Source organism: Varroa destructor, unplaced genomic scaffold (genome assembly GCF_002443255.2).
Source record: "Varroa destructor unplaced genomic scaffold, Vdes_3.0 BEIS01000004.1, whole genome shotgun sequence".
NCBI lineage: Eukaryota > Metazoa > Arthropoda > Arachnida > Mesostigmata > Varroidae > Varroa > Varroa destructor.
In genome coordinates this window covers 21,712,637-21,737,873 of record NW_019211457.1, presented here as the reverse complement: position 1 = coordinate 21,737,873, position 25,237 = coordinate 21,712,637, and the positions used below count along the sequence as shown (strand labels likewise).

General features: G+C 40.9%; 2 protein-coding genes across 2 annotated transcripts in view; one reads left to right on the top strand and one right to left on the bottom strand.

Moving 5' to 3' along the window:
- The window catches only part of LOC111249779 (E3 ubiquitin-protein ligase HUWE1-like), a 54,582-nt gene that overhangs the window by 14,588 nt on the left and 14,757 nt on the right, over positions 1–25,237 (bottom strand). The window contains exons 7-15 of the mRNA XM_022804083.2: positions 19,760–19,876; positions 14,135–14,216; positions 11,100–11,413; positions 8,501–9,952; positions 5,489–7,474; positions 4,815–5,072; positions 4,264–4,674; positions 3,007–3,768; positions 1,842–2,375 (exon numbers count right to left, since the gene is read on the bottom strand). Of these exons, the coding sequence (XP_022659818.2) occupies positions 1,842–2,375; positions 3,007–3,768; positions 4,264–4,674; positions 4,815–5,072; positions 5,489–7,474; positions 8,501–9,952; positions 11,100–11,413; positions 14,135–14,216; positions 19,760–19,876 (5,916 nt within the window). The remainder of the gene's footprint in view (positions 1–1,841; positions 2,376–3,006; positions 3,769–4,263; positions 4,675–4,814; positions 5,073–5,488; positions 7,475–8,500; positions 9,953–11,099; positions 11,414–14,134; positions 14,217–19,759; positions 19,877–25,237) is intronic.
- Positions 24,235–25,237, top strand: part of LOC111248934 (E3 ubiquitin-protein ligase HUWE1-like) — a 6,479-nt gene continuing 5,476 nt past the window's right edge. Inside the window, exon 1 of the mRNA XM_022802068.2 lies at positions 24,235–24,414. Coding sequence (XP_022657803.2) covers positions 24,250–24,414 — 165 coding nt within the window. The 5' untranslated portion in view covers positions 24,235–24,249. The remainder of the gene's footprint in view (positions 24,415–25,237) is intronic.

Genomic DNA, 25,237 nt, shown 5'->3' with positions numbered 1-25,237 from the left:
TACAGCAATATAGTGCTCAGCCTAACACCATAAAAGTTTTGTGACGGTAAATTAAACGGTAAAATTGAAAATACTTAAATATACGGAAAAATTGAAATGTTAAAACATAATTAGTAAAGAACTTTCTTATGGCATTTTGTATCATTCACTCTCATAGCATTATTATTATTCATGTAAACAACTCTGTCAGACAAGCTCACAGAGCAACTCGCGCCGACAGTCATTGGATGAAATTAAAAATGTCTACTCTAAGACCTAAGAAAATTGCCTAAAGCTTGCTAGCCTCTTTAGTATTTGGATATAAAAGGTTAAACGAAAAGTAGTACCGTATTTTGTTGGCGAATGGCTTCTATAGCATATTGTTACCATACAATTTTATTAGCCAGTTGGACAAAAACCTAGAAGTCCGACTGCATAGCCAATACCAGACGCGAAAAAACATTGCATGTAATACTTTATGGGGGGCCCATACTTGGTATGTAACCCAGCTTTTAAAGGTATGGAGTATCGGGGTACCGCATTCGCAAGTATGGGATACTGGGGTACATCTAGTCGCGCAAAGGACTTCCTCCCTAGATTTGGGGTGATTCAATATATAAAACGTAGAGGCTGGAAGTCAGCAGCGGGCTTTTATCAAGCCCGCTGCTTTTTTCAAGTTCAAGATTCAAATAATTTAAAGAAGCGTACGACTGTTTTTGACCAAGTTCGTTACTGTTCATACACGCAGGACTGGACAATATGCAACCTATACTAAGGAAGGAACTTGGTACTGGGTTGCAGGAAACAGACTCCCACTTTCAAATTCAACGGAGAACTTTGTCGTCTATATTTTGCGGTGTATGCAGTTTTTCAAGGTCGATCTATTTCTATCAATAAGGTGGTGAAAACTTTTTTTCTCAGTGCTGTAAGACTTCATGCCCTTTTTGAAGAACATACAAAATTTAAAAAACCTAAAATTTTATCAAAATCACATGAAAAAGCATTTTTTATTACCCAGGGATCTAGAAATTAGCAGCTGTTTTCGAGAGGAAAGTATGTCGCCAATTTAGAAGTCTGGATGAACCCACCAATTCCAAATTTTTCCACTGTTAGGATTTTGGGACACTTGGCCCGCCGTTAACTAAAAATATGAATTCTCTAAGATCTTGTCTAAGGTGTGCTTGAGCGAGACTTCAAAAAGCCTGCACGTACGAAAGACGTTTTACCCTCGATAATACCTGTAAGTTGTTCGCTAATTTTAAGAACGTTTTTAAAATTGACTTATGAGCTAATAATGTCCTGAATAAAAAATATCTGTTTAGATAGGGCTACATCACATGCAGCCTGCAGACGTGTAAATTGCGCCTCATCTTTTGCATAAAACCCATTAATTAGTTGCACTTAGTCAATTCAGAGTGGCAACTAAGATTGCGCTTTTATTGTCTGCCCCTGCATACATGCGTTAATGGGATATAAATAATACATAGATACATTATGTACATTCAAATTCCGATAAATTAACCTGAAAATAAGCTGTATATTTTACAAAAAGCGTCGGTAACGTTGCCGTAGCAAATGGTGCCTTCACTAGGAAAAATCATACGCTAATCAAATAGAATAAATGAAAAGTAAAAAATACCGGCATCATTGGTAACAGAAAAAATAATTACTGTCCGGGGAACGCATCAATCAGCGACGAATATCACCCCCTAGCTGCTACCCAAATATAAAGAAATAAAAAAAGATTAAGGCATGTCAGAAGTTGCCATCTAATGGCGAATGATTAGATAAAGATTGGCAAATATGCTACTAAAAACACTACTTTAAAAATAGGTAGTGTGCTTTAAAATAGGAACAGGTACCTGTGCAGAACGGTGCATGACGTTATCGTCCATCTCGGCATCATCGTCATCCCCAGCTGCGACTTCATCTGCTTCATCAACACCCAAATCACCACGACTTCGTCCTGCCACCACGTCAGCGAATGACCGCCCATGATGTTGCTGCGAGCCTTGGCTTTTGCCCTTTCGGAAGGGTCCTGTGCCAGCTAAATGACTAGAGCTGGTTAACATTTCAAGAGGACGCAGCGCAGAGTTTACAGTAGCAGCCAGATGCGGCGACGAAAGATCGAGAGAGTGCGCCACCCTTGCAAGGTCAGACAACAAACCACGCTTTATCAAAAGCGCTACCAGACGTGATGGGGCACTGCACGTATTACCCGGAACACCACCAGCCGAAGAGTTTCGACCGGGTGCCGGCTGTTGTGATGCGGCGCGAGCCACACAACCGATAAGCCCAGTGAGCGCCTGTATACGTGCATGCTTCTCCGGACTCTCAGGTAGTGCCAACGCGCGTTGTATGCCCGAACGCAGCTCGTGTAGTAGGCACTGTTGGACCTACAAAAACGAAACGATTTTACGATGGTAGTTTCCTAGTGGGGATTCATCCAGTGTTAATTTGAGAATATCGATAAACACGTTCCATCACTAGAACTAAAAGATGTTCCGCGTCCTCAGCGGTACAGGCTAAAAATGTTTATTGAAACATTTCCCTAAAGAACGAAATGCACTGAAGCTCAGGTAACTGCGGCACAAATTACGTATCGATGGCAATGGCACCAGTCTTTCATAAAACAAATCGCCCATGGTATCACACTAAGGGTTGTTTGAAATACCGATTCATACTCTAGTAAAATTGCCTCTAAACGGGTCCTATAATGCTAACAAAGCCTCTCGCATTAATTTTCTATAATAGACCTAGAACCATGATAACCTTAAAGGATGTAATTTTCATAATCTAGGCGAGCCGACCACTTTAAGCATACGAGGAATAACGAAAAATCACGAACCATTCTGACAGCTTGTCAAAGTTGGAAACTAAGAATTAAAAACATATTTACATGTTTTCCAAATGCGAAAACACCTTTAAATCTGTAAAGTTAGCACTAAACCAACTTCCATGTCCGAGCTAGAAATGGCATAGAAATGCTAAGCTTGCAAGTGCATTCATAATAACAAAAGCTTTTACCTCAGGAGGCTGGCTGCATCCAGCTAATGTCGTAATAAGCACCCGAGACAGTGCAGCGGCATCTTTGTCACCAGGTGCCGGTGATGACGAACCACCAGGCGTCCCACTCGATGGTCCATTTTCTCCGCTTTGTTGCGCTCCCTGTTGGCTTGATACTGTTGTCGATGGAAGCTGCTGCGCGGGCAATAGGTGATCTATAATGAATGACAAGGCCGAGCACGGTTCTGGAGGACCTACATAGCGATGCTCGACCAAAAGGCGTGCCACAGCAGGATAGCTTGCTACTAATTCAGCTAGCAAGCGGCAAATGGCTGATCGAGGCAACAACGGTACGGCGCCTCCTGCAACTCCATCATGCGCGCTATCGATGTTGTTGGTCTCCTGACCAATAACCAGAGTTTCCAATAATTCTGCCACCACCTGGCTGGCTACTGGCGACAAGGGAGGCACGGACGTGAAACTCCCGTTTGACTGTGGCGTTGACTTCGTGCTGTAATTGGAGCTATTCATTCCCGATGATTGTGCTAATGACGATGACGTTGCAACTCGAAGTCGTTGTACAGCAGAGGGGGATGCAAGTCGGGCGTCCGCGTCATCATCTGCCAGTGACTCTTGCTGATTAATACCGCCACCACTATTGGTACTTCCCCCAACTCCGCTACTGCCTCCACTACCTGCTCTCTTACTGGTACCACTGTTTTGGCCGCTGGTCGCGGATGCCCCCGATGGAATTAATGAGATTCGAAGCTGATTCTTAGCTACCTGCAAATTCACAACAATTATTAGTTTCGACTTTAATACAAAACGTACTTTCTACGCAAGTCATTTACATTCACAGACAGAGAGCAAACAAGTGGTACAATCAGCGTAACAAATTACAACCAAAATTATGAGCTTTCCTGCTTTGTCTTGTGCTTATTTTATAAAATAGGTACATCAAGTTCTTGCTTAGCTTAAATACCCTTTTTTTACTGCTTAAAAGGTTTGATTGCAAGCATTTTTATGGACCTTGCTTATATAAGGTCCATAAAAATGCTTGCACCAGCACTATACATATACACATTGTTACAAAAATGGGTAAGCTTCACATCAATGAAATCGGAAAACCACCTCACTCATCACAAAGCGTTACGATCGTTGTTAAATAGGTCAGAATTTAAGCTTCCCAGCAGCTGCACTGGCAGCAGCTCTACGACTAGCCTTTATAAGTTACTGATCTATTTTTGGTGCAGAACCTAACAGCGCGCAGACACCTACCTCCGTAAACAATACTGGGTCTCGGCATGTAGCTGGTCCCAAAACTCGGAGCGTGTAATGCATTTCTGACAAGGCTCCATGGTTCCCCACACCCGGATGACCTGACAGTGCGAGTGGTGGAACATGCTGTGATACCGAACCTTGTACAACACGTTCCATTTCTGCTTGCAAGGTTCTAGGGTCCTCCATTACGTGGCGAACAATGAGAGTAACGAGAGATGTAAAACCCGAAAAAGGTTGACATGCTGTTACATCAAGAGCGAGTAACGCTCGAATACCCCCAGCTTCGGCAAATAGCGTTGCCTCTGTGTAACTACGTGTTAGACGAAGGGTAAGACGCAGTAATGCGTGAAGAGTATCTGCATCGACAGGACTGGCTAACAGTTGCACACAGGACCGGATAAGCACCTCCTAATTCAAATAAAATACACAAAAATTCAAGCTAGTTAGCAAGTTTCCATTTTAAAATATGCACAAACTTGCCTTTCGAACAACGCACTCATCGTTTTAAGCGATAAACTGCTTGTAATTGATAAAATGTTTTTCCTCACCTTGTGGCCGGACCGTAACCCCTCCAAAGGCTCATTCGGAAGGTCCAAATTGAACTCCGAAAGCCCACCTCGACCTTGATTGGTAATTGACACTGCAGTTCGCTCTGTGGTATTTTGCTGTTGTGGCGCGTTTGATTCATTAGAAGCTTCGGATGCAGAGGTAGTCTCACTGGAGCTCACCTGAACGTATGGCTGTTCCCACTTATCCCACGTTAACATCATCGGTCGACAATGTGTTGAATCCTCGTTTACCTGGATCTGCTTTCAAACACCGCAATTTTTTAATGCAATTATGCAGCTTTACCTCCGAGAGTCGGTGTTCTTAGTTACGTTGTTACTGTATATGACTTAAAATTTGGATATATATCCCGTCTGTCTCATGGCGACATCCTTAGTTTTATACATACATATAAGTAGCAATATAATTTTTTTTAACAGGCTGATATTAATACTGAATTCACTGTAACTGATACTATAAAAAAGAAAGCTCTTATATGCAAGCAAGGATTGCATACACAATACGCTATCGTAAATTTAGAAGATTATGGTATACCATATAGCTACTTTTGACCAATCGGGTCCACTAAACTGAGCTGACTAATATATATATATATATATATATATATATATATATATATATATATATATATATATAAATATATTATATAGCATACCATTGATGTAAAGTCCGCCGAGTACTTCCGTCTGCTAGCAGAAAATCGCACCGTCGGTAATCCGCTAACGTAAGCTTCGTCGATAGTCTGATTATTAGCAGGCGTATAAGCCGTCCAACGTCCTGAGCGTTCATCAAACCACTTCCATTTGCGTCGGTTCGCACCCAGTCCCCTCACCAAAGGGAGGCGTCGGTTAAGTGCTAAAACCGCTTTCTCATAAAGGTCTAACAGTAGAATAACGCTAACAAGCCACCGAGGTGGACCCACCACGCTACCAGCACTGCAACTAGGCGGAGCCGACCTTGCTGATATCGTAGACGACTGACCTCCAGTATTAACAACATGAGAACTGGCTGTGCCTGGATCCGAGGACTGATAATGATGCTGAGGCTGCGTTCGTGGTGGTGCGTTAGATGCATATTTTTCGACAAGCAAACACAATAGAGGTACCATTTCGCTTTGTTCCAATAACTGAGCGCATGCGGGCCGCATTTCGTCAAATAGTAAGGTAACTAGATGAACAATAACAGCCAGATGCTGCGATGCATCGTTGATACTATCCATTGTATCTGCATTGCCAGGTGTGGCGTTGTCGTTTTCGGTGGTCGATGAAGTTAGAAGATGCGTGGCACGGGCCTTAACTTCACCCAAAAGCCGCTGTAAAGCAAAGTCGCGCCATTCGGGCCCGTTGCGGGCCACTACGACCGCAAGTAGATCGCAAACACGGTATACTGAATCCGGCAGGACTCCAAGAAGGGAGAGTACACCCGGTAACAGACGTTCCTGTGTGAACGAATCCATCGCTGCTTTATCAATCGGCTTCTCATCCTCCAGATGCACGATAGGAGCTAAATTCGTAAGCCTTTCCTCTTTATGTTTTACGGTGCCGCGTTCAGAAAACATACTAGTTGAGCCTCCTTGCCCACAATCCACAGTTAAGCCACCAACGCTATCTCCTTCGCTATTTCTGTTACTTCTGGCAGCATCACTGCCTTGCTGTTCATTGTTCGACTCGTCGCTTATAGCATGCATCTGTTCCGGAGTTGAGGAGGGTTGTTGTACGCCAGGATGGACTATGTGGAAATGACCCGTTGGCGGAGGTTGGTGCGCATCAGGGTCACTAAGTAGAAGCTCCGCAGCTTGCTCGAGACTGCGGGCTTGAGCAAGTGCGGCTGTGGCGCGCGCTCGATCGAAACCCATGTCAACCAGCTGCTGAACTTCCATGGCTGATGCTGTCGCCCCGAGCCCACTTGTGCCACTACTACCGCCACTAGTGCTATTATTCACGATTTCCAGTGGCCGCATGCCAAACGGAGCAAACGACCCACTCGCAACACCTGCAGCTCCTCCAGATGAAGATGATCCTGCAGAACCAAAAAGGACCCCAGGAAGGCCATCGGAGGTAACCTCTGATGTCTCGGCTTCTGCTCCAGCTAATGGGATCATGTCCGCTGCCATTGTTGTCTGGGCATTGTTCACTTGTGCTAAAGCTCCTGAATGATGTCCTTGGGATCCTCCCAAAAGACTAGTGCCCCTAGTTCCCGATTGCTGCTGCTGTTCAAGACGCTCGTTGATGATTGCTTCTCCTTTGAGTAAGTGACAGAGAATAGCAAGTAAAGACTCAGTCATACGGTCACCGTAGGCGCGCGGAGGCCGGCGGCCCCACAAACGGGTGCACGCTGCAAATGTGCGACGATGCACATGCATCAGGTACTGCAGCGCGTTGAAATGAGGCTCCGAAGCTGTGTCTTGTTGTTGACCTCCAGCCATTGGAGTCACGCTAGGAAGTACGTGGGGCGTGTCAATAACGGCTCGTGGGTTGGTCAGTTTTTCGAGCAGGAGCAACCAGGCGTCTAAAAATTCACCAGCTACGTCAGTAAACTCAGAGGGTCCACCTTTCGTTGATGCGTCTTCATTTGATGTACCTGCGTCGTTTTCTTGATTACCGTCTCCGCCAGGCCAGTACTTCATAGCCCATTCAAATGCCTGCATTAGTGGGACATAAAATTAAGTAACATTTTTTTAAAAACCTGTTTTAATTTTTTTTTTTTAAATTTTAAAAAGGACATTTGACCTTGACAGCATACACGGGCAATGCACCAGCTAAAAACGTTTGTAACATCAAAGTTTATAAGTGCATTACTACGATGTTGCTTCGTATTTCTTCCGCCTCGCATTAAAATATACGGAACTGTGATTATGGTACGATTTGTTTAAAACGTGCAAATCTGATGTCACTGCGTACTTGGGAGTTGCAAGCTGCATGCTATACCGCGAAGTGAAAAACATTGTTGTTCGAACCGAACTGAACCAATTTAGCGTCAGTACCCCTGTTACAGGCTCATGATATTATATTTTACCACGGATATCTATGTCATTTAATATATTACTAAATTAAATACAAGAAAGTAAAGAAATAGTACGAATATTACGGATAGAAGGTGCAATGAGACTCGCGAGGGTCCACCGCAACTGCGGTTGGGTCGACACTAAGAATAAGTGAACTGAATAGGTCACCGACCCGTCATTGGGAGGCAAAGGCGACATTTCATGATTTTTAAGTCTGGTGCGCAAATGCTCGGATCATGATCATTATTTTGTTTTAATGCTCCTCGATGTAGCATGTACTTTGTCGCTCCCAGAGAGGAGCAGTTCTATACAAACGAAACGTGAACGGTTGATACTCGGTCTAAGATTCATCTTCAGAAACTAGAAACCGCATAATTCCGCGAGAGCCAAATTATATTGATTTCTACTATCTTGAAACTCACAGGTTATTCACAAAAGTATGACACCAGAATAAATAGGACTACGTAACGGCCCTACGCCTGCCGGGTCTACTTGCATGGCATGAAATCTACGCATGCGGCTTGATACTTATTCAGTTCCAACCTCACAGGGCGCATATGAATCGCGGCAACTTTGTAATTGCAAATCAACAAGTAAAGGTAAATTTAATATTCAATACTGGATTGAAAATTAACTGTTATACTTCTAACATTGTAAGTTTACCTGAAAAAAGGCTTCGAGACCTCCTGAAGCAACAAATTTGTGTAGCATAAGGTGGTACGGCATTTTTCGTTCATCGAAGAGCATTGGAGAGGTAAATCCCGCTGAGCATATGTAGAGAGTAAAACAGCTCTTCGTGGAGCTAGGATCAAACAAAGTCTCGCTATCTTTGGGAGGCGTCCATGACAAGCCTTGTGCGAGCAGTCGCGTCAGTGCCATGGCGATTGCTTTTGCAGCTGGACTCGGAGGCGCAGGTTGTGTTGTCAGTTGCTGGTTACGTCGTTGCCGAACTGGACTGCCTACACATAACTTCACGAGCAATCCGAATAGTTCAGCTAGTGCTCTACCCAATCGAGAGGCGCCTGTCAATAAAGGTTGTATTTGTTTTACTGCCGCAGCAATCTTTGCATTGGAATTACCACCGCCCGAACCGCCGACCTGAGATGATGCTAGAGATGCGGGTTTAGAATCAGTCTGGTCAACATCCATAGGCGAAGACGCTTCATCAGTATTGTTAGAAAGGCCACCTGAACCGTTACTTGACGAAGCTGATATAATACCAGCGAGGCGAGCCAATTGTTGGCGCGCTATATTAGCGCTACCTGAGCAGGTACTGCTGCTCAACGCTGCATTCGACGAAACTGTATCCGACCGAAGGGACAAAAGCAACGTGCTCTCCCAGACAAGTGCAAGGTACAGTTGCGCTAACGTACTTAACACTCGCAGACCCAGTTCAGATCCCCAATGATTAACTGATAACCGACGTATGTCACTTTGCCCGGTACGGCACACGTGTACAAACATAACGACATAAGCATGAGTTGCCGCCATTGCATGAAATAGCGGTGCCGTTTGTGGTCCGGGCTCTGCGCCACGTGCATCCACAAGCTCCTGCAGTAGGATTGACCCAGCAGGCCTACTGCTCGTACCTGCCAATGTCAAACCTCGGGCCTCCGAGGGAACTGGATTGTACAATGGTTCTAAACGTTGTACGACTTCATTAAGCTGATCAAGTCCTTCCCAGAGAAGGACGGGCTCGTGAGCCAAATTCAGGATAGACTTGCAGACTGATGCAACACCAACACAGGCAGGCGATATAGGAAAATCTAAAGGCAAATTAGGCAACGCTAAGATGCGCAATAGCGGAACATGGGCTCGTTGACGTATAAATTCTTTACAGTGATCGTCGGTGGAATTATTGGATAAAATTGCATCGACAAATTTGGTCACATTTAAAATATAGTCGACGAGCGGTACAGTTGTTCTTGCAGCCGCAGTTGTATCTGAACCGCCGACGATCCCAGAGCCAGCACGGCCCGAGCAGCCGCTAGCCGGTGTACCTGAAGCCCGTCCACTGGAAGACCCAACAGCCGATTCCCCTGCTGTCACAGAGGATGCATTCGCTCCGCCCGGCTGTCCGACGCTCGTTCCACGCGATTCAGGACTTTCACGCTCCTGTAACAGTTCAGAGGTAATGTTATTCTTTTGACTTATTTTGTGTATTAGTATACTTTGTATTGAGAACCGGAAGCAAATAACCAACCTATATGATAATAATGAGTTGCGGCAGTATTGTCCACGGCCACCAAGGAAGGTTACGTGCTCCACGTCATACGTCCTACGTCGTGGCACGCAATACAAGTCTTTTTGCTTATCTCACACTTACTGGGCATTATATATATATATATATATATATGAATTATGTCACACGATCGATGTGAAGATCTCACTATTTTTTTTATACGTATGTTAGAACTACTTTCCCAAACGCAAAGAGCTATATATATATAGCAAAGTCAATAAGAGCTGTAAGAGCCGTAAGCATTTACATATAGTTTCGCCCAATCACGAAAACGTAATTTAACGCTTGTCAAAAATTTCCCTTGGATTTTAAATCGATTTTCATTAAAAATCGTATCTTAACATGAAAACCCAGTTTAATTTAATTAATTTATAAATATCCTGCGCTAGATTTCAATACGAATCTGTGTGCTACAATATTCACGTGGGTCAACCGTAACTTCCCGGGAAGCTGGAATTTTATGTGACACTTTTTTGACATCACATGCTCCTTCATACCCCTACCCTGGGATTCTTTACTTGACTCAACATAGTATTATTTGGCTAAACAGAAATGCTTATGTATGTCACCTTTCGGGTCCCACTCAATATTTATCAAAAAAAAGGTATCAAAAAAATCCGAATATTTACAGTGATGTTAAACAAAATAAGACAGCTTCGAGCGTATACACATAATGTGTTTTTAGTTGTTGCAATAAGTAAATAAAATTAGTACGTGCTACTTTATGATGCAGTGACAAAAAAAACTAAGGAACAACTAAAAAAGCTCAGACAAATCTGTTTTATTGGCCGTTTGACGAAAAATATAATAAAATTTTCCTTGTGTTTTGCAATAAATTTTAACTTTCAAAATTATGGAAATACGCGCGCGAAAAAAAGTTTTTGAGCTTGGCTTGAGTTGGGCTTTTGAGCTGAGCATACTCGTTATTCTTCGAAATAGATAATAATAACCTACAATTATTATGTATACTACACGTTATTATGATTATTATAGTTGAAAGTTCACAGGAGTGTTACCTACCTCCTCCCCATCATCGTCATCATTGTCACTTTCGGACGACACCTCGATAACTTGGCCCTCGCCTTCATTCTCAATTGTCTCAGGGGCTCCACTCCCCTCTTCATCGGTTCCGGATCTGCCTCCTGCTCCCTGATCGACGCCTTCGCCGGCAGATGAACTTCCACCACTACCTGTCGGCTTGCCGTGCGTTCGCAGGCAGACCAAAGCGGGATTGGAACCCATCTCACAAAGTTCACGTAGGAGACCCACGATAGCAGACATAGCAGGGGCGCGAAGGGATGGCTGATGTCGCATTAATTCGTCCATTGAGTTACCTTGAAATACCAAAAAAGTGCAAAAATATACATTAATTACCTTTGCTACAGTTAATGCATAGCTGAGACAAAAGAATGTTTTACAATGTTATATAAATACCAAAGCGTAAACAGCCGAGAAACATACTTCTTAGCCGTTCAATTTCAATTCTAATTAGATCCTTCCTGTAAATTTCGGAAAAAAGGTAGCTCTGTTTAGGCCTATTTTTGAGGAACTTATCGCGACAATGAAGAAATAGAAGGGAGCAGACAGCAAGAAGCTGAGTAACGCCGTACAAACAATCTCAATGATGGCGCACTGGGAATGCGCTGGCGTACTAAACCTAGGAATGCGTCAGGTGTTTAGGTTTGAAATTGTGCGTGGACACTTCCGTTTTCCGTTGAAGGCCGATTGGTTGAAGCAATGCTTGATGGCAGTACCGACGTACTGCCCGCAGCATTTATTTAGAGCTGTAGTGATCGATCACAAAGTCGAAGTATAGAAGAGCAATGATATACACCTTGGATAAGGTCACAACTCACAGACTATGATGAAGAAAGGTCACCCATAATGCCTTGCTGTAATTACAGTTTGCAGTAATCGCCAGCTTGGAGGCTCTTGGATCACAATGCAGTGGCTTTTTACTCCCTGATATGCTAGAGCCAAAGTGCTCAAGAGAAATCGTGTTTTCCGTTAGTATAACATAGGTAAGGGCTGCTTAATACCCGGGCGTTCTACATCAGCTTTTTCTTTACTCTCCTATATCAGGCTCGCTTATTGCGAACGAACGCCGTACTCCTATCCAATTAAATGATGGAGTGTTATGTTCGGTACTGCTGTAAGCACTGGTTTAAACGATCAGCTCCCTCCAACATGAAACGAACTGTGGTTACGCCTGAGCATTGACTTCCTCTGTGGCTCTTAGTCGTCAGGCCAACTTGTTAGCTCATTCGTATTGCAAGAACCAGCTCGCACTACCTGCGCTGCTGCTCGATCTCTTCGGTTGCTTGAGACATAAAATAAAGTCATTTTAATAGGTCTTTCAAGGAACGCTACGCAGCCATACATATGCCTACTGAAGAAACGACAGCTGATAGCCAACAACAAAAAACTAAATGACTTTTTTTTTTTCTTCACCAAATGGTCTATTTTGTAGGTAAACCCGGATTGTAAATGAAATTTAGTTAGTGTAAAAAAATCAAATCCAGCGACGTGTTTAAGCATGTAAAATATAACCGATAATCGTGCTAGGTTGTTACAATGTGGCACGACTTGTACCGCTCACATTCTTAGAAGTCAATACGGATATATTAAAAAGGATACTTTTAAGATCTTCTACACGGAGACTTGCTAAAGATCATCGTCATCGCCATCAGAATATCCATTACTTTGTTGTGCTTATAAAAATACCAAAAGCTAATTAGCGGGCACCCCATAAATTTCACAATTCACACGCTTATGTCTGACTAAACTTTTTACTTTTACCTCTAAAATCGAATTAAAATTTAAATTCCTGAACAATACGATTGTATAAAGCACGTAAAGGGTACGAAGGACTGTTCCATACGTTCTGCGCACGCCTCAGTCGTCCAAGATCTAGTTGTCCTCACTTGTAAGTCCCACCAAACTGAATACACATGATACATTTGATCGTAGGACAAAACCTCAACCTGCGCTGTATTTTCTTAAATTTCCTCAGTCGTCTTGTTTTTTTCCTTCAGACTTTTTGGGTCGCAGGCGACTAGGTTTAGTGAAGAGGTAAAGTACAGAAAAGTCTAACGTTCGTGTCGCCAAAAATGTAAATTTCTTTGAACTACCATTGTTCAATTTTTGGTGGTATTCCCTACCGATCATAAATGCGACAAACTGACAAAAATGAAAGACGATAAGTAGAGGTTCGGTCCTACACCTGGATCTTAAACGATATTTTTGTTCCCATGTTATATCCATCAGTTAAACTTCTTTTTTATCCCGAACGACGTATTGGTGAAAATTCGCGTGCTCTCGGAAAATTGTTGACTGACCTATGTTTACTCGAAATTCAAGCCTTTCATAATCCTTGCTGTAAACCTTTTTGCAGATTTAAAATGGCCCCACGTGGCTCGTTTTAGATATCTAAGTCTTCTGCGAGCTTCCTGAAGATAATTCGTCGTAAATAATGAGTCTAGTATATTGTTCCTTTAAGTAAGATGGACGAGATCAATTCCCCGATTAATACATGATAAAATGGCACTTCCAATCGGCTCTTGTAAACGGTATTTCGTTTGCATCGACACTTGATCGCAGTGTAAACATCTCAAGTTGATACATCAAAAATTAATGACCCTTTATGTATTTATCGGCACGGCGCTTGTAAGACGTAATTAAAGTAGACGTAAGATTAAAGCTTAACTAGCAGTGTCATGAAATCTTCGATCTATATCAATGGTATACCACGAAAAATTCGCTTACGATTCTGGCTACAAATAGACACGGATACAAATTTTGAGTGGCGATAAAGTGCATGAAAACTATCTGTAAGCAGCTATGATATTTGCAAAAACCTCACTGACGCCCGTAAAACAGCATGCTCAGCGTATACCCAAATGCTCAAAAGCTTGCGGACTTAAAAAAAATTACCAGTAACCTATTATGTTAGTAATAAATAAAGTTAGAAATAAAAATAGAAATTAACTGTCTTATCTCGCCTTTGTTGTCTTGTTGCTACTGCTGTATAATACGACCCGAAAAACTGTTCTCACCTAAATTTGCAGCGGTGTCACCAAGAGGCTCTGAACTACGCCTCCTACGCATAGCCGATAAGTAGTCCGGCGATATTAGCACCTGAAATTACAGCACCGAAATAACCGTCCATTATAAGTAATCCACAACGAGTTAAATTTTCACGTTACTAGGTGCATTATTAACACGCATTCAGTATTATACCAGTCCTACAGTCATTTTCTATACAAACTATAATATGCTGCAGTAGTATCGCAGAACGTGATAGGAATATAGATTTGTCCCATAAGTTCGTTTCAAATTTTGGATCCGTATTAATTTTGGTGCTACAAACCAAGATGGATGAGGGATGAAAAGCGGTTGTTCATATAGCAGGGCTGTCTTTCGCGTCTATTTTGAATTCGCTTGCACATTTAGGTCAAGTTGCACATACCTCTCACGATGGACATATCAAAAGTCGATTCAAGGTCGATTTTGAGGTTTTGTTTGTGGAAAGGGCTAAATGGAACCAAACTTGTGAAGAAATTTATGGGGTACATGGATTCCATGCAGTAACCGATTACACGGTCAGAAAGCTTGCTCGCTTTCGAAGTGGTAACTTTAGCATCACGTCAAGGCATGTACAGGTCGATCTTTTGATTATGAGTACGCTGAAATTCCCACAGCAGAACCCGATATAAGCCTTCACCTGATTGCAGAAAACATGGGAACATGAAAGTTTACTATTCAAACATATCTAGCAAGCAGCGATTACGTCAAACGAGCAAGCATCTGGGTTCCTCATGAGCTGACCGAATAGCAACCGATAAATTGTGTGTACAGCCGATCATCTTCTGAAACTGCACGAGGATAACTTTTTTCTTGCAAAGACGGTGACAGGCGATGAAAAGTCGATTAGTTATAACGTTACTTAAAAGTGCCGCGAATGTCTCGATCGCTTAAGACAAAGGATCCCAGAATTACGCTTGGCTAAGGCGAGTAAGAGACAGGTAATACTTCATTAAAACAACGTCAAGTCTCACACATCTTTAGTGCCCCACAGAAAATTCTACGAGTTCAAACGGAATGTTTAGCGTCACCTACGTTATATTCCTGACCTTGATCCTACCGGTTATTACCCTCACCGACCACTGCAGATTTCCTTTAATGGAAAAAATGTTGTATTTTTAGAACGTATAAAACATCATATCGACTAGTGTATCTGAAGTAAAAATAACAGGTCCTAGAAAAATTGAATGAAAAAGCCGTCTGAAAGATGGGCGAGCATTATTGCTAAGAATGACCAATATCATTGATTGAAGTTGTCCGGGAGAAAATACGTTATAGGTACGTAAAAAGTACAACTAAGTACGATTCCGGAGCGAACTTATGGGACGACTTAATAAAATTGGCTATTTCCATGCTTTGGAATAAACGAATACACCACCGCGCGAAAATAGGCATGCGACTATTTTATGGTATTTTATTCATATGTTTAGTTTATTTCTAAACTTAATATTTGACGAGCTTGCAACCGGTATTAAACAAGATTACATAACTTTATATGTGGAATCTTGTTTAATACCGGCTGCAAGCTTGTCAAAAGTATTAAGTCTAAAAAGAAAAACATTTTATTATTTTCTTATTATTATTATACAATATATATTACACAACCTATAGTTATTTTATTACATAAAATAACTATAGGTTGTGTGATTATACACACCGTTAATAAGAACTCATGAAGAGATTATCTTTCCATAATAACAAAGTGTTCATTTGACTCCGCGTGTCTAATCATGCATTCCTCAGTTATAAAAGTATGTATCTTATTATTAATAAGATACAGTTGTATACATGTATGTTATTGACTAAGCATTTGAGTTTACGAGTTGGTTTACTGATCGCTGCCCTAATCGAGCTGGTATATAAGTGCTATAAGAAGATTAACAATTATTAAAAATCATCTTGTCAAGTTCGTAGTATCCTTGCGCGTAGCTCTCGCAGTAGGCGCTGAAACCCATAAACTGCCAACCTCGTTATTATTCGACGATTACTTTTATTTACTAACTGTCATGCGCCATCGCTCACGGCTGGGATTGAGAAGAGTGAGAGTGACTTTTGCGTCTGCCTAAGTGATTACATTCTCTAAAAAGAGTAATCACTTTTCTTCGATAAGCGTCAGTAGAACATAAACAGGCACATTACGTAATTGCGCGTTGTCGCCTAAACACCCAGTATTAGTTTTAAGAGGAACATGTCCAAGCTAAGCGGGTTCTAAGCGCATAGTTTAAAATGCGATTTCGTATGTGGCAGTCGGCGCAGTTTTTGAATTAGATGACTACTGGAACTTTTCACGTTTATGGCGATAACTAAGACTACCGTCTTTCAAAGTATTTTTTTCTGTGTTGTCAATTAAAAACTGTTGCAAGGCCCATATGCAAGCTGACAATTTTCAAGCTAAGTGGTGAGTTTCTTACGATTAAGTTCTGTGACCTTTGTCTTTTGATTTAACGTCCAAGCTCAGCATGTAGTTGTTTAGGGCTGTTAGCATATGTTGCAGGCGCTATTTGTTCGGCGCTAGTTGTTCGAGGGCTAGTACATAATTCGCTAGACATTGGTATTTTCTTAATGCATAAGGAAATACCGTTATTGAGGAACATGAACGGTAATGATGAGGTTTTCTACTTCTATGAATCCTATCGTTTGTTTAACGCTTTTTCTTACGGTGCCACCAATATCATGAATGATAAGGTTACCCTAAGAAATTTTTTTCAGTTAACTTGGCACGTTTGAAGTCATTCCCAGTTCCGCCAGCTTCGTCAATAGTATGGTTCTCGAATTCCACTTGAAAGCTAATTTGCAGTCAGTAATTTAGAGTTTTCTCTAATCCGTCTAAAAGGCAAAGGTAATTAACCTACTTGCGCGAAACCTTTGTTTCGTTTCACCACTTCAGAATGAAGTTGACTGTTAGATGAGAGTGCTTCATAAAAGTTCGTAGTGATTGGGAGGCTTCACGACCTGAAACGTTCTACAGTCTGTCTCTGAAATTGATGTATGCTTTAGATCTCCTGACGACCTAGCTAACTGGCAGCACAACAGTTCTGCCAGGATAGTGGCGTGAATATTTCACAAATAGGTCTATAGAGCATCTGGCGAAACTACAAAGTTCTTTTGCGGGGACCGAATTATGGGAGTCAGACGAAGAGGCTCACGAAGCATTCCGTCGTGAAGTTGACCTGCTGCCCTTCTCTGCACTTCGGCTTCACGGGTTTTATATAGTCTTATGGGTTTATATAGTATATTAATGCAAGCAACCAATAGTTACGATCTAAGGTAAACCATCATCAGTTTTTTCGTTTGCAGCGAAATGAGTTTTGCATCCGAGCACTCAGGATGAGTGTTCTCACCTTTCATTTACATCACATCTATCTCCTAACAAATAAGGGTCTTTTGGTGGCTATGAAGGCACGACGCTTTTCTGGCAAATACATAGTATTTGCATACACAGTACAAATACATTGTACTTACATAGTAAGATTATACATCCACGCGATTTTCCATGGAGATAGCATTAACACCTTATTATAATTAATTAATCTAACATCGGAGATACTGTTGGGGACGGCGATCACTTCCGATACTTGAGCCTCACTTGCGTGTCAACAAGTATGTACCATGTTAACAACGCGTCAGCACTAACTAGAATGTCCGGGCCATGTACAGAACCTACCTTCCTGATGATTTTTACAGCGAAAAGCTCTTTTCCTGAACGTTCCATGGGACACATGAATGTCGGAATACTACTCTGTTACGGTCTAAGAGTCCCGCGTTTATTGGAAGAGATTGTCCATATTTATTGCATTAGTATCGCCGAAGAATTGTCTTCTGCTTCCAAGTCGACTGTATCAGACTAGTTATGGATCGATTTTGTTCCTCCACAGATGAATAGATGAATAGAACACGATGACAGCACTTTTTCCGACAGCGGAACTCGTATTGCTGAAATTACTAAGGCTGCTGCGGCATAAAGCTTGCAGTTACGCGGCAGTATGATCAATATGGCCCACGTTTCCCGCCGTACTATGACATCGACAGATTGCAGACCGCAACTAAGCACTGAGGAAGCAACTTTCTAGGTTTTACGGCAAATTTCTGTTGGGTCTCCTCCAAGGCACTGTTCACACCCTTAAGATTATACCGCTCATGCTGGTGTTATGTGGTTGCAAAAGGTTTTCTGGATTAATCCTCTTGCTGTCTCCTGCGCGATTTCGAAGTGGTAGAATTCCAAAAAATGTGCAATGACGCGGGTGAAGCCGCAGCCAAGAATGACAAATCGATGTGATCGAAACAGTTTGCACGTCGTAATGAGTATACGATCAATCGTATTGTTCTGTATGCTTGCGAAAGCCATCTACTGCTACTAAAAGTCTTTGCTAGAATTTGTCGATTGGAGGAAGACACACAAAAGTAGTTGAGTAGTTCAACTGCTTTTTTTTTCGTCACATACTCCTCTAAAGGTACACCCATTTGCTGTGAACATTTACTTTACCTCACCGATTTTTAATTAACCACAGAGAAGCAATTTGTTAATCGAACTTCATTACTTCTAAGAGGGTTAGGCACTCGATCTCTATATTTCGTCAGATTAAAATACTGTATTAGCGGAATTCTCTCGGAAACATTTCACTGCCAAATAATCCCAAAACTGTCGCTGACAACCCTTTGGGATCTTTCCTTTCAAAGAAATTTCTTCAGTTTCTTCAGTTTATAAATTAACAACAGTTCTGGTGTTTAATTGGATTTATAAATCATGGTTATATCACTAGAACCTTGACAACACGATGTTAAGATGTGTGTTTTCTAATATTTTTGCTGGAGCCCTAGTACGACTTTTCTTAACAAAAGCAGCTAAAAAAGATAAAAATAATTTAACTTCAAAGGCACCTTTCTCAGCTCTTTGTAAGTTTTAAGTGACACGTCTTTATAATACTAACGTATTATGTATTAGATATGTCTGACACCATCATGTTTAGGCAGGAGGTTCACTTCGCTGCAGATTATCTGTGGGCTCCAGTGGACGTCTATCGCCCATTAGGGAGACACTGTAGGAATTTAAAATCACAGCTCTGATCACATAATGTTGGGCTTGCAAAAAACCAACTACCTTACTGCACCTTACCTCATATTTATCGTTATCCACGGTATTACGGATTATGCGAAGGCAGGCCAGGGTTTAAATTTGGTGTCAAGGATATGTCAATCATGCTTGTATATGTGACCTGATACTAATACTCCCATAAGTATTGTATTGTTTCATTGCTAGCATCTATTCGCGCTCATTGTTAGCGACTTGAATATATCCAATCAAACATTTTTGGTCATCGCTGCGTCCGCATGATTAAACTCTTTGACATTGAATTTACACCACCCATGTAACCTGCTTTCTATTACGTAAAATCGCGCTACCTGGTTATCTAGCCTCGTTTTCGTTGTGCAGTAAACAAGGCAAATCCGCTATGAAGCGGTTCTATGATTATGATGCAGCTGTGAACTGTTTAAGCTAACAGATGCTAGCTTTCCTTGTTGTCGACAAAAACTGGCGGAAAGGTGATGAGAGTATGTCGCTGCATTATCTCACCATCAAATACACAAGTTGTACTTACCTTGAGAATTCGCTCGAAAGGCTGGCATTGCACGAATGCTTCAAGGCCCCGAGTATTAAGACACAACGCTGTAAACACATTCGGGAGCGACGCAAGCACTTCGCGAGTAGCTGGCACCTATTATAGAGAATAACAAATAGAATAAATTAGATTATAAAACAATTAAGATTGACGAACCATTTTATGGGGTACTTACGTAAGAATTTTGATAGTAATAATTCATTAACCACAAGGAAACAACGCCTTACGGATAGTATCGTCACATTAATTTGTGTAGAGCCCTTCGGTCATAATACTTATGATTTTTTTTAATTTCCCTTAAACACTTTTCTCTGGTCTCTTTTTATGCTTGGTCTTTCTCCAATCTGTTTAAAATTTGTAGCAGACGACGGAAGTTATTTGATGTAACCGCTGAGTAAAACGTTGCCACGATTTAAAGAAATTTTATTAAAAAGCCTACCAGTGTCTTCATGGTAAGCTTGCTAATTTAAAGTATTTCATTCGTCCACTACAGGTCTTCATAAAGCTTTGATGAGCAGGGCAAAAACCTGGTGAATGGCCCAGATACTACATACAGTAGCTACAACATTTTCGAGTACTGAGGGGATCGTGTTACAACCTAAACACATCCCACAGATATCCCTCTCCCAGACATATCGTACTAGTCCCAAAGCGCTATCCCATATAGTACTCAAGGTAATATACAGCTTCATTTCGCTTCTTTAAGAGCCTTGTTGACATTTATTGTTGATAGTGAGGAATGTTCCGAAATAAGAAATAGAATCTAGGCTTTCTAGCGGCACTAAATATCATATACATGCACCTTTCAAAATAGTTATTTGTTTCTAAAATCAACATCTCTCAAGTCCTAGGCGCTATCCCTACTCCATCTGTTAGAGAAGTGGGGCAATACAACGGAAACCCTACGACAGACAAACGGCTACGCGGACTATCCACGCCCTCCATAAATAATCCTAACAATCGTTGGACTCCATGCAATAATGAAAGATTTTATATTGTTAATGCGTCCATGCCACGGTGTACAAAAATTTCGCGTTCACGTCATCTGTCATGAAAGCTAGATGCTTTCGCCCGCTGGGTGATTACGAAAGAGGCTGCGTTGAACAAACAACCACCCGGTGCGACACTTCGTAATATGCAAAAGAAATTATTATAATAATGTTTTCTTTAGATATACTTCTGAAAACAAAAGAAAAATATCTATTATAATATAACTGTTAGTGTTATCCATTTTTTATGCAAGCCTATTTTTTTTACCTCACTGTTTTAGAAATTGTTGGGGGAGGGACTCAAAAAGTTCATATAGAGATTTGCGAGACTGATTCTGTTATCTTTGTAATGAAGGCTCATGAAAAGTAGTCAAATGGAGTTATGGGGTCCGATTATCAAGTACCGCAGTCCGATGATCATTATTTACGAGAAGAGGCGAAAGACGTACTTCGTAAGGTTCAGTCTTGCACCCACTTCATAGTGCCAGCACATCCACCAGAGGCCTATGCCATAGATTTCATTTAGAAATTATCTTGTATTACTTGCTTTTCGGAGCGTTTTTTTACTCCTGATTATTGCGAAGCTTGGTTTTCACATGTTAGTAAAATGGGTTCCCTTGAGGCCGTATTTCATGAAAAAAGGCACAGCAAGCACGAACTAATTACTCATAAGCCTTGAAAATCACGTGAACTCTATAGAGAGCCGATAATAAAATTAATAGAACTTTATAGCGTAGGCGACTTTTGAAGACAATATTAAATATGTTAAATCTTTGGTTTTATTTGATTCGTCCCCGACAAATGAGATCTTGGTAGCAAATAATTGATTTCTAATACACAGTGACAGTGAAGTCTTAACTATCTGAAGTCGAGCCTTAATCCGATTCCTAGCCGCGGCCGCAGCCTTGTTTGAAATAGTTTTTCTTTAAAGCAATAAAGCGACTCATATTGAAAAGATATATCGCTTGTATGAAGCTTCAGTAGTTACTAGTTTGAGTGCATTTCGCTAACCTTACAAAACGAGCTTCTAGACTCGGGTGCTTTTGTTAATGGAACCCCACTCATAGTGTAAGAGGTTGGGCTCATTCTTCATCATCAATCAAAGTAAACGAAATTAATATCTTGCTTCTTCATATTAACTTCAGGTATTAAGGTACTTAATGATAGGTATTTGAAGCCGCCTATAAAACTGAAAAATGACCATCATAAAAAGTTGAGTCATAGGTAGCGTTTCCCTGTTCGCCAATTCTCTCTCCACTCTGTTAGTATTGGAATCGATCGGTCAGGCTTGAGCTTCTAGTGCATAAGGACGGTATCGTTTGGGTTAACTCTGTGAAAAGCCTCTGTTAGATTTACCTTTTTTTGCATGTGACTTTCATGGCGTTAAAAAAATCATTTAAGTCTGAATGTGTTCTGCCTTTTTCTTTTTTCAATTTTTTTTTTTCTTATTTTTTTTATTGTTTTTCTTGCTTGATTATCATTTGCTTGAATCCTTGCGAAGCTTTCTTAATGGCGAAACAATTGTTACCATAATTAAATGTGCAAGCCCTACATACGCAAAGTACTATACTTGTAGATGTATAAAAATGCATTTGAACTAATATATGGTTAACATGAAGGGGTGTCTTGCCAAACTAAAAAAAATAGAAACCACCTTGTTTTGAAGGGGTGTCTTGCGGAGTTGACAGTAGCCATAGTACTTTCGAGAAGTACACCTCGTTCATTGTTTAATGTCAGGCCAAATCTGTTTACAAGAAAATTAGGAAAGTGAGAATTGTTATTGTGAAATGTTGTTACTATTGACCCTCGCCAATGCAAAACTGGTATTTGATAGTGGTAGCAGCATTCAGATCTAAAACAACAGACTACATTGCTTTAAAAATTCGCTTTCATCTCTACATCTTTGGCCAACGGAAAGCCTGGAGAAATTGAGTTTATATTCGGCTATGCACATAAATGGAGAAATGCCTTTAACTTGATATATTATCAACAACATCCATTTTCATATCTAAAAATCTATTTATTTACACATTGTGTGTAGCATGTCATTAGCGGGACTTAAAGCAGCGATTTTTCATCTCTCTCAGCTAGAGGCGTAACCATCCAAGCTACTGCGGCACTACTGGCACGAGTCTTAGATTTACGCATACATGAGCATTCACGCATAAGCGAAATTAGCTTTCAGCCGATTCACTTGGATATCGTTTTTGTGGCAAAGAGATTTCCGTTACAACGTGGAACCAAAGCAGTGCAATCTGAAATTACGTTAAATGTGTGATATATAATATATTTGTGAGGCACAGTTGAGTACTTTAGTAGTATTGAACCAAACAGGATGTCCCAGCCTTTTACCGTTTTTTGCATACGTGGGAACAGGTAGAGGGCACTTAAATTAAAAAATTAAAAGGAGTTAAATCAAATTTGCTTAGGTCATTACTCATTGTATATTTTTGATCGATTTGTTTATTTTTGTCTGTTTCCAAATGATAGAGGCGTTCCTTAATGAAAAAACTCAGTACTGAACATTTTTTCGATATCTACATATTATTGCTGAACCACAACTGAAAATAAATCGCTTTTAAAATTTTATAGTCGCACTTCCGTTTCTCGTACGGTCAAATTCGAATTAGCGATACCGTTTTCGCGATACCGGCGATACAAGGTGACGCAGCGCCATTGCCTGCTCAATACAGATTTGTTAGTAGTATAGCTTCTGGCAACGAGATAAACTTAAATTACAAGATTAATAATTAATAATACATATACTGTTATGTATTAGTCAGGATGTATGTGATATATATGTATTGGTCATCAGGATTGATTCGGGTTTCGCCATGCCATCGCGCCTTAGGCACCTCATCCAGAGAGATACAACTTTTGAGACAAGTAATATGAAAATACCAAAGAAAACAAGCCTGAACGATTCATGTCGTTTTGGGACTGGTGATTGTCTGGACTGGGGATGCCGTCAGCTAGCCGTTTCGATCTGTCTCATCCAGTTAATAAAGCTTCTGTTGTGACGCTAAAAAATAAAGCAGCTTGACTGAATTTCATATGTCATAGTGTTGCCTGAGAATTTCACTGATTTATTTAAGAAATTCATTTTTAATTATGAACCCAAACATCTGCATAGTCCAGTTGGAAAGTGGTCTTTTAAAATGGAGTAGATACTTGTGTTCGGAGTTCGCTCGAAGTAGACGACTACCAAACTCTCCTATGAACATTTGTGATCTTTTAACTACAGCATAACTTAATAAAATTCAACCCTACTCATAAAATTACTATAAGTTAAAAGTACTTTGGGTATGTAACTCTCTATCCTTTTGTTAGAAATGGCAACTAAATACATTGAGAAACTGCTTCGTCTCTTATAAAATTCAGAACTGAAGACGTTTAGCTGAAAGGTGGGTAAACTAAAGCTCGATATTTTTGTCTTTAACGTTTAATATCTCTTAATCAGTCAATTTTAGAAAACTCATTATGCAGATGCATTATGCAGGTAATTTTTCAATAGGGTCTCATTTGCGTTTTCTTATGTATTTCCAGCCTTCAGACTGCGCCATACTCATCGAGAAGCTCAAAAGCTGCACCGAAGAGGAACTTCTACGAGAGCTGTCCTCACTTCGAGTATGGAATTGGGGAAAGGTATACAGCTACTGTCTACTATGTTTTTGTATATCCACGATGCAGACAAATTGTCAGTGCGGTGGGCAGTTTGGTAAAAGGTAGGATCGTTGGGTTTTGAGTCCTTGTAAGACAACGTCTAGCTAAATCGGGCTGATCGACATGTTTACCTGTTGTTCCACAATATGAATAAAATGGGAAAAGTGACAAAAATAACGGGTCGTCAATTGGTGAAGATGGTTGCATCCCACCGGCAATTTTAAAGCACGAGAACACATGTTATTAGAGTTGAGCTAGAAGTACACGCATACGACAGTTATTCACATTATACAATAAACACATGGTAACATTCTAAATTAAAAAATATCATCTATGCACGAGCTGCAACCAGTATTTCTATGTAATCGGAAGCGTAAGCTTAGAATCACAATTTTGGCGTCTAAATAAAACTTATTTTTGCCTAAATCGGCAGCAGTATGTCGTATGAAGACACCCATCTTATCGTTGAAAGCTTTCTACAGGTTCTGCCGTCTCGTGGTCAGTAAAGGTGAAAGGAAACTGTTTTGTGGCCCCTGTTTGAAGTGTTGTGATCCCTTTTCTGAAAATCGAATGATTTTTTTTTTAGATAGAAAACCAAACCAGGTATAGTGTATTATAACCTTAGATTGCTCGTTCACTTATAACCATCATCCGTGGAATGTTGCTTCAGTGCCATTTTGACTAGGCGATTAGTGAAAATTTGTCCAACAACTTAGAACTCTGTAAAAGGAATCAATATTTATTATTAGTACTGAGCGCTATATCTAGATCTCCTGGGACTTCAGTGCCATTTAGATTAAACTTC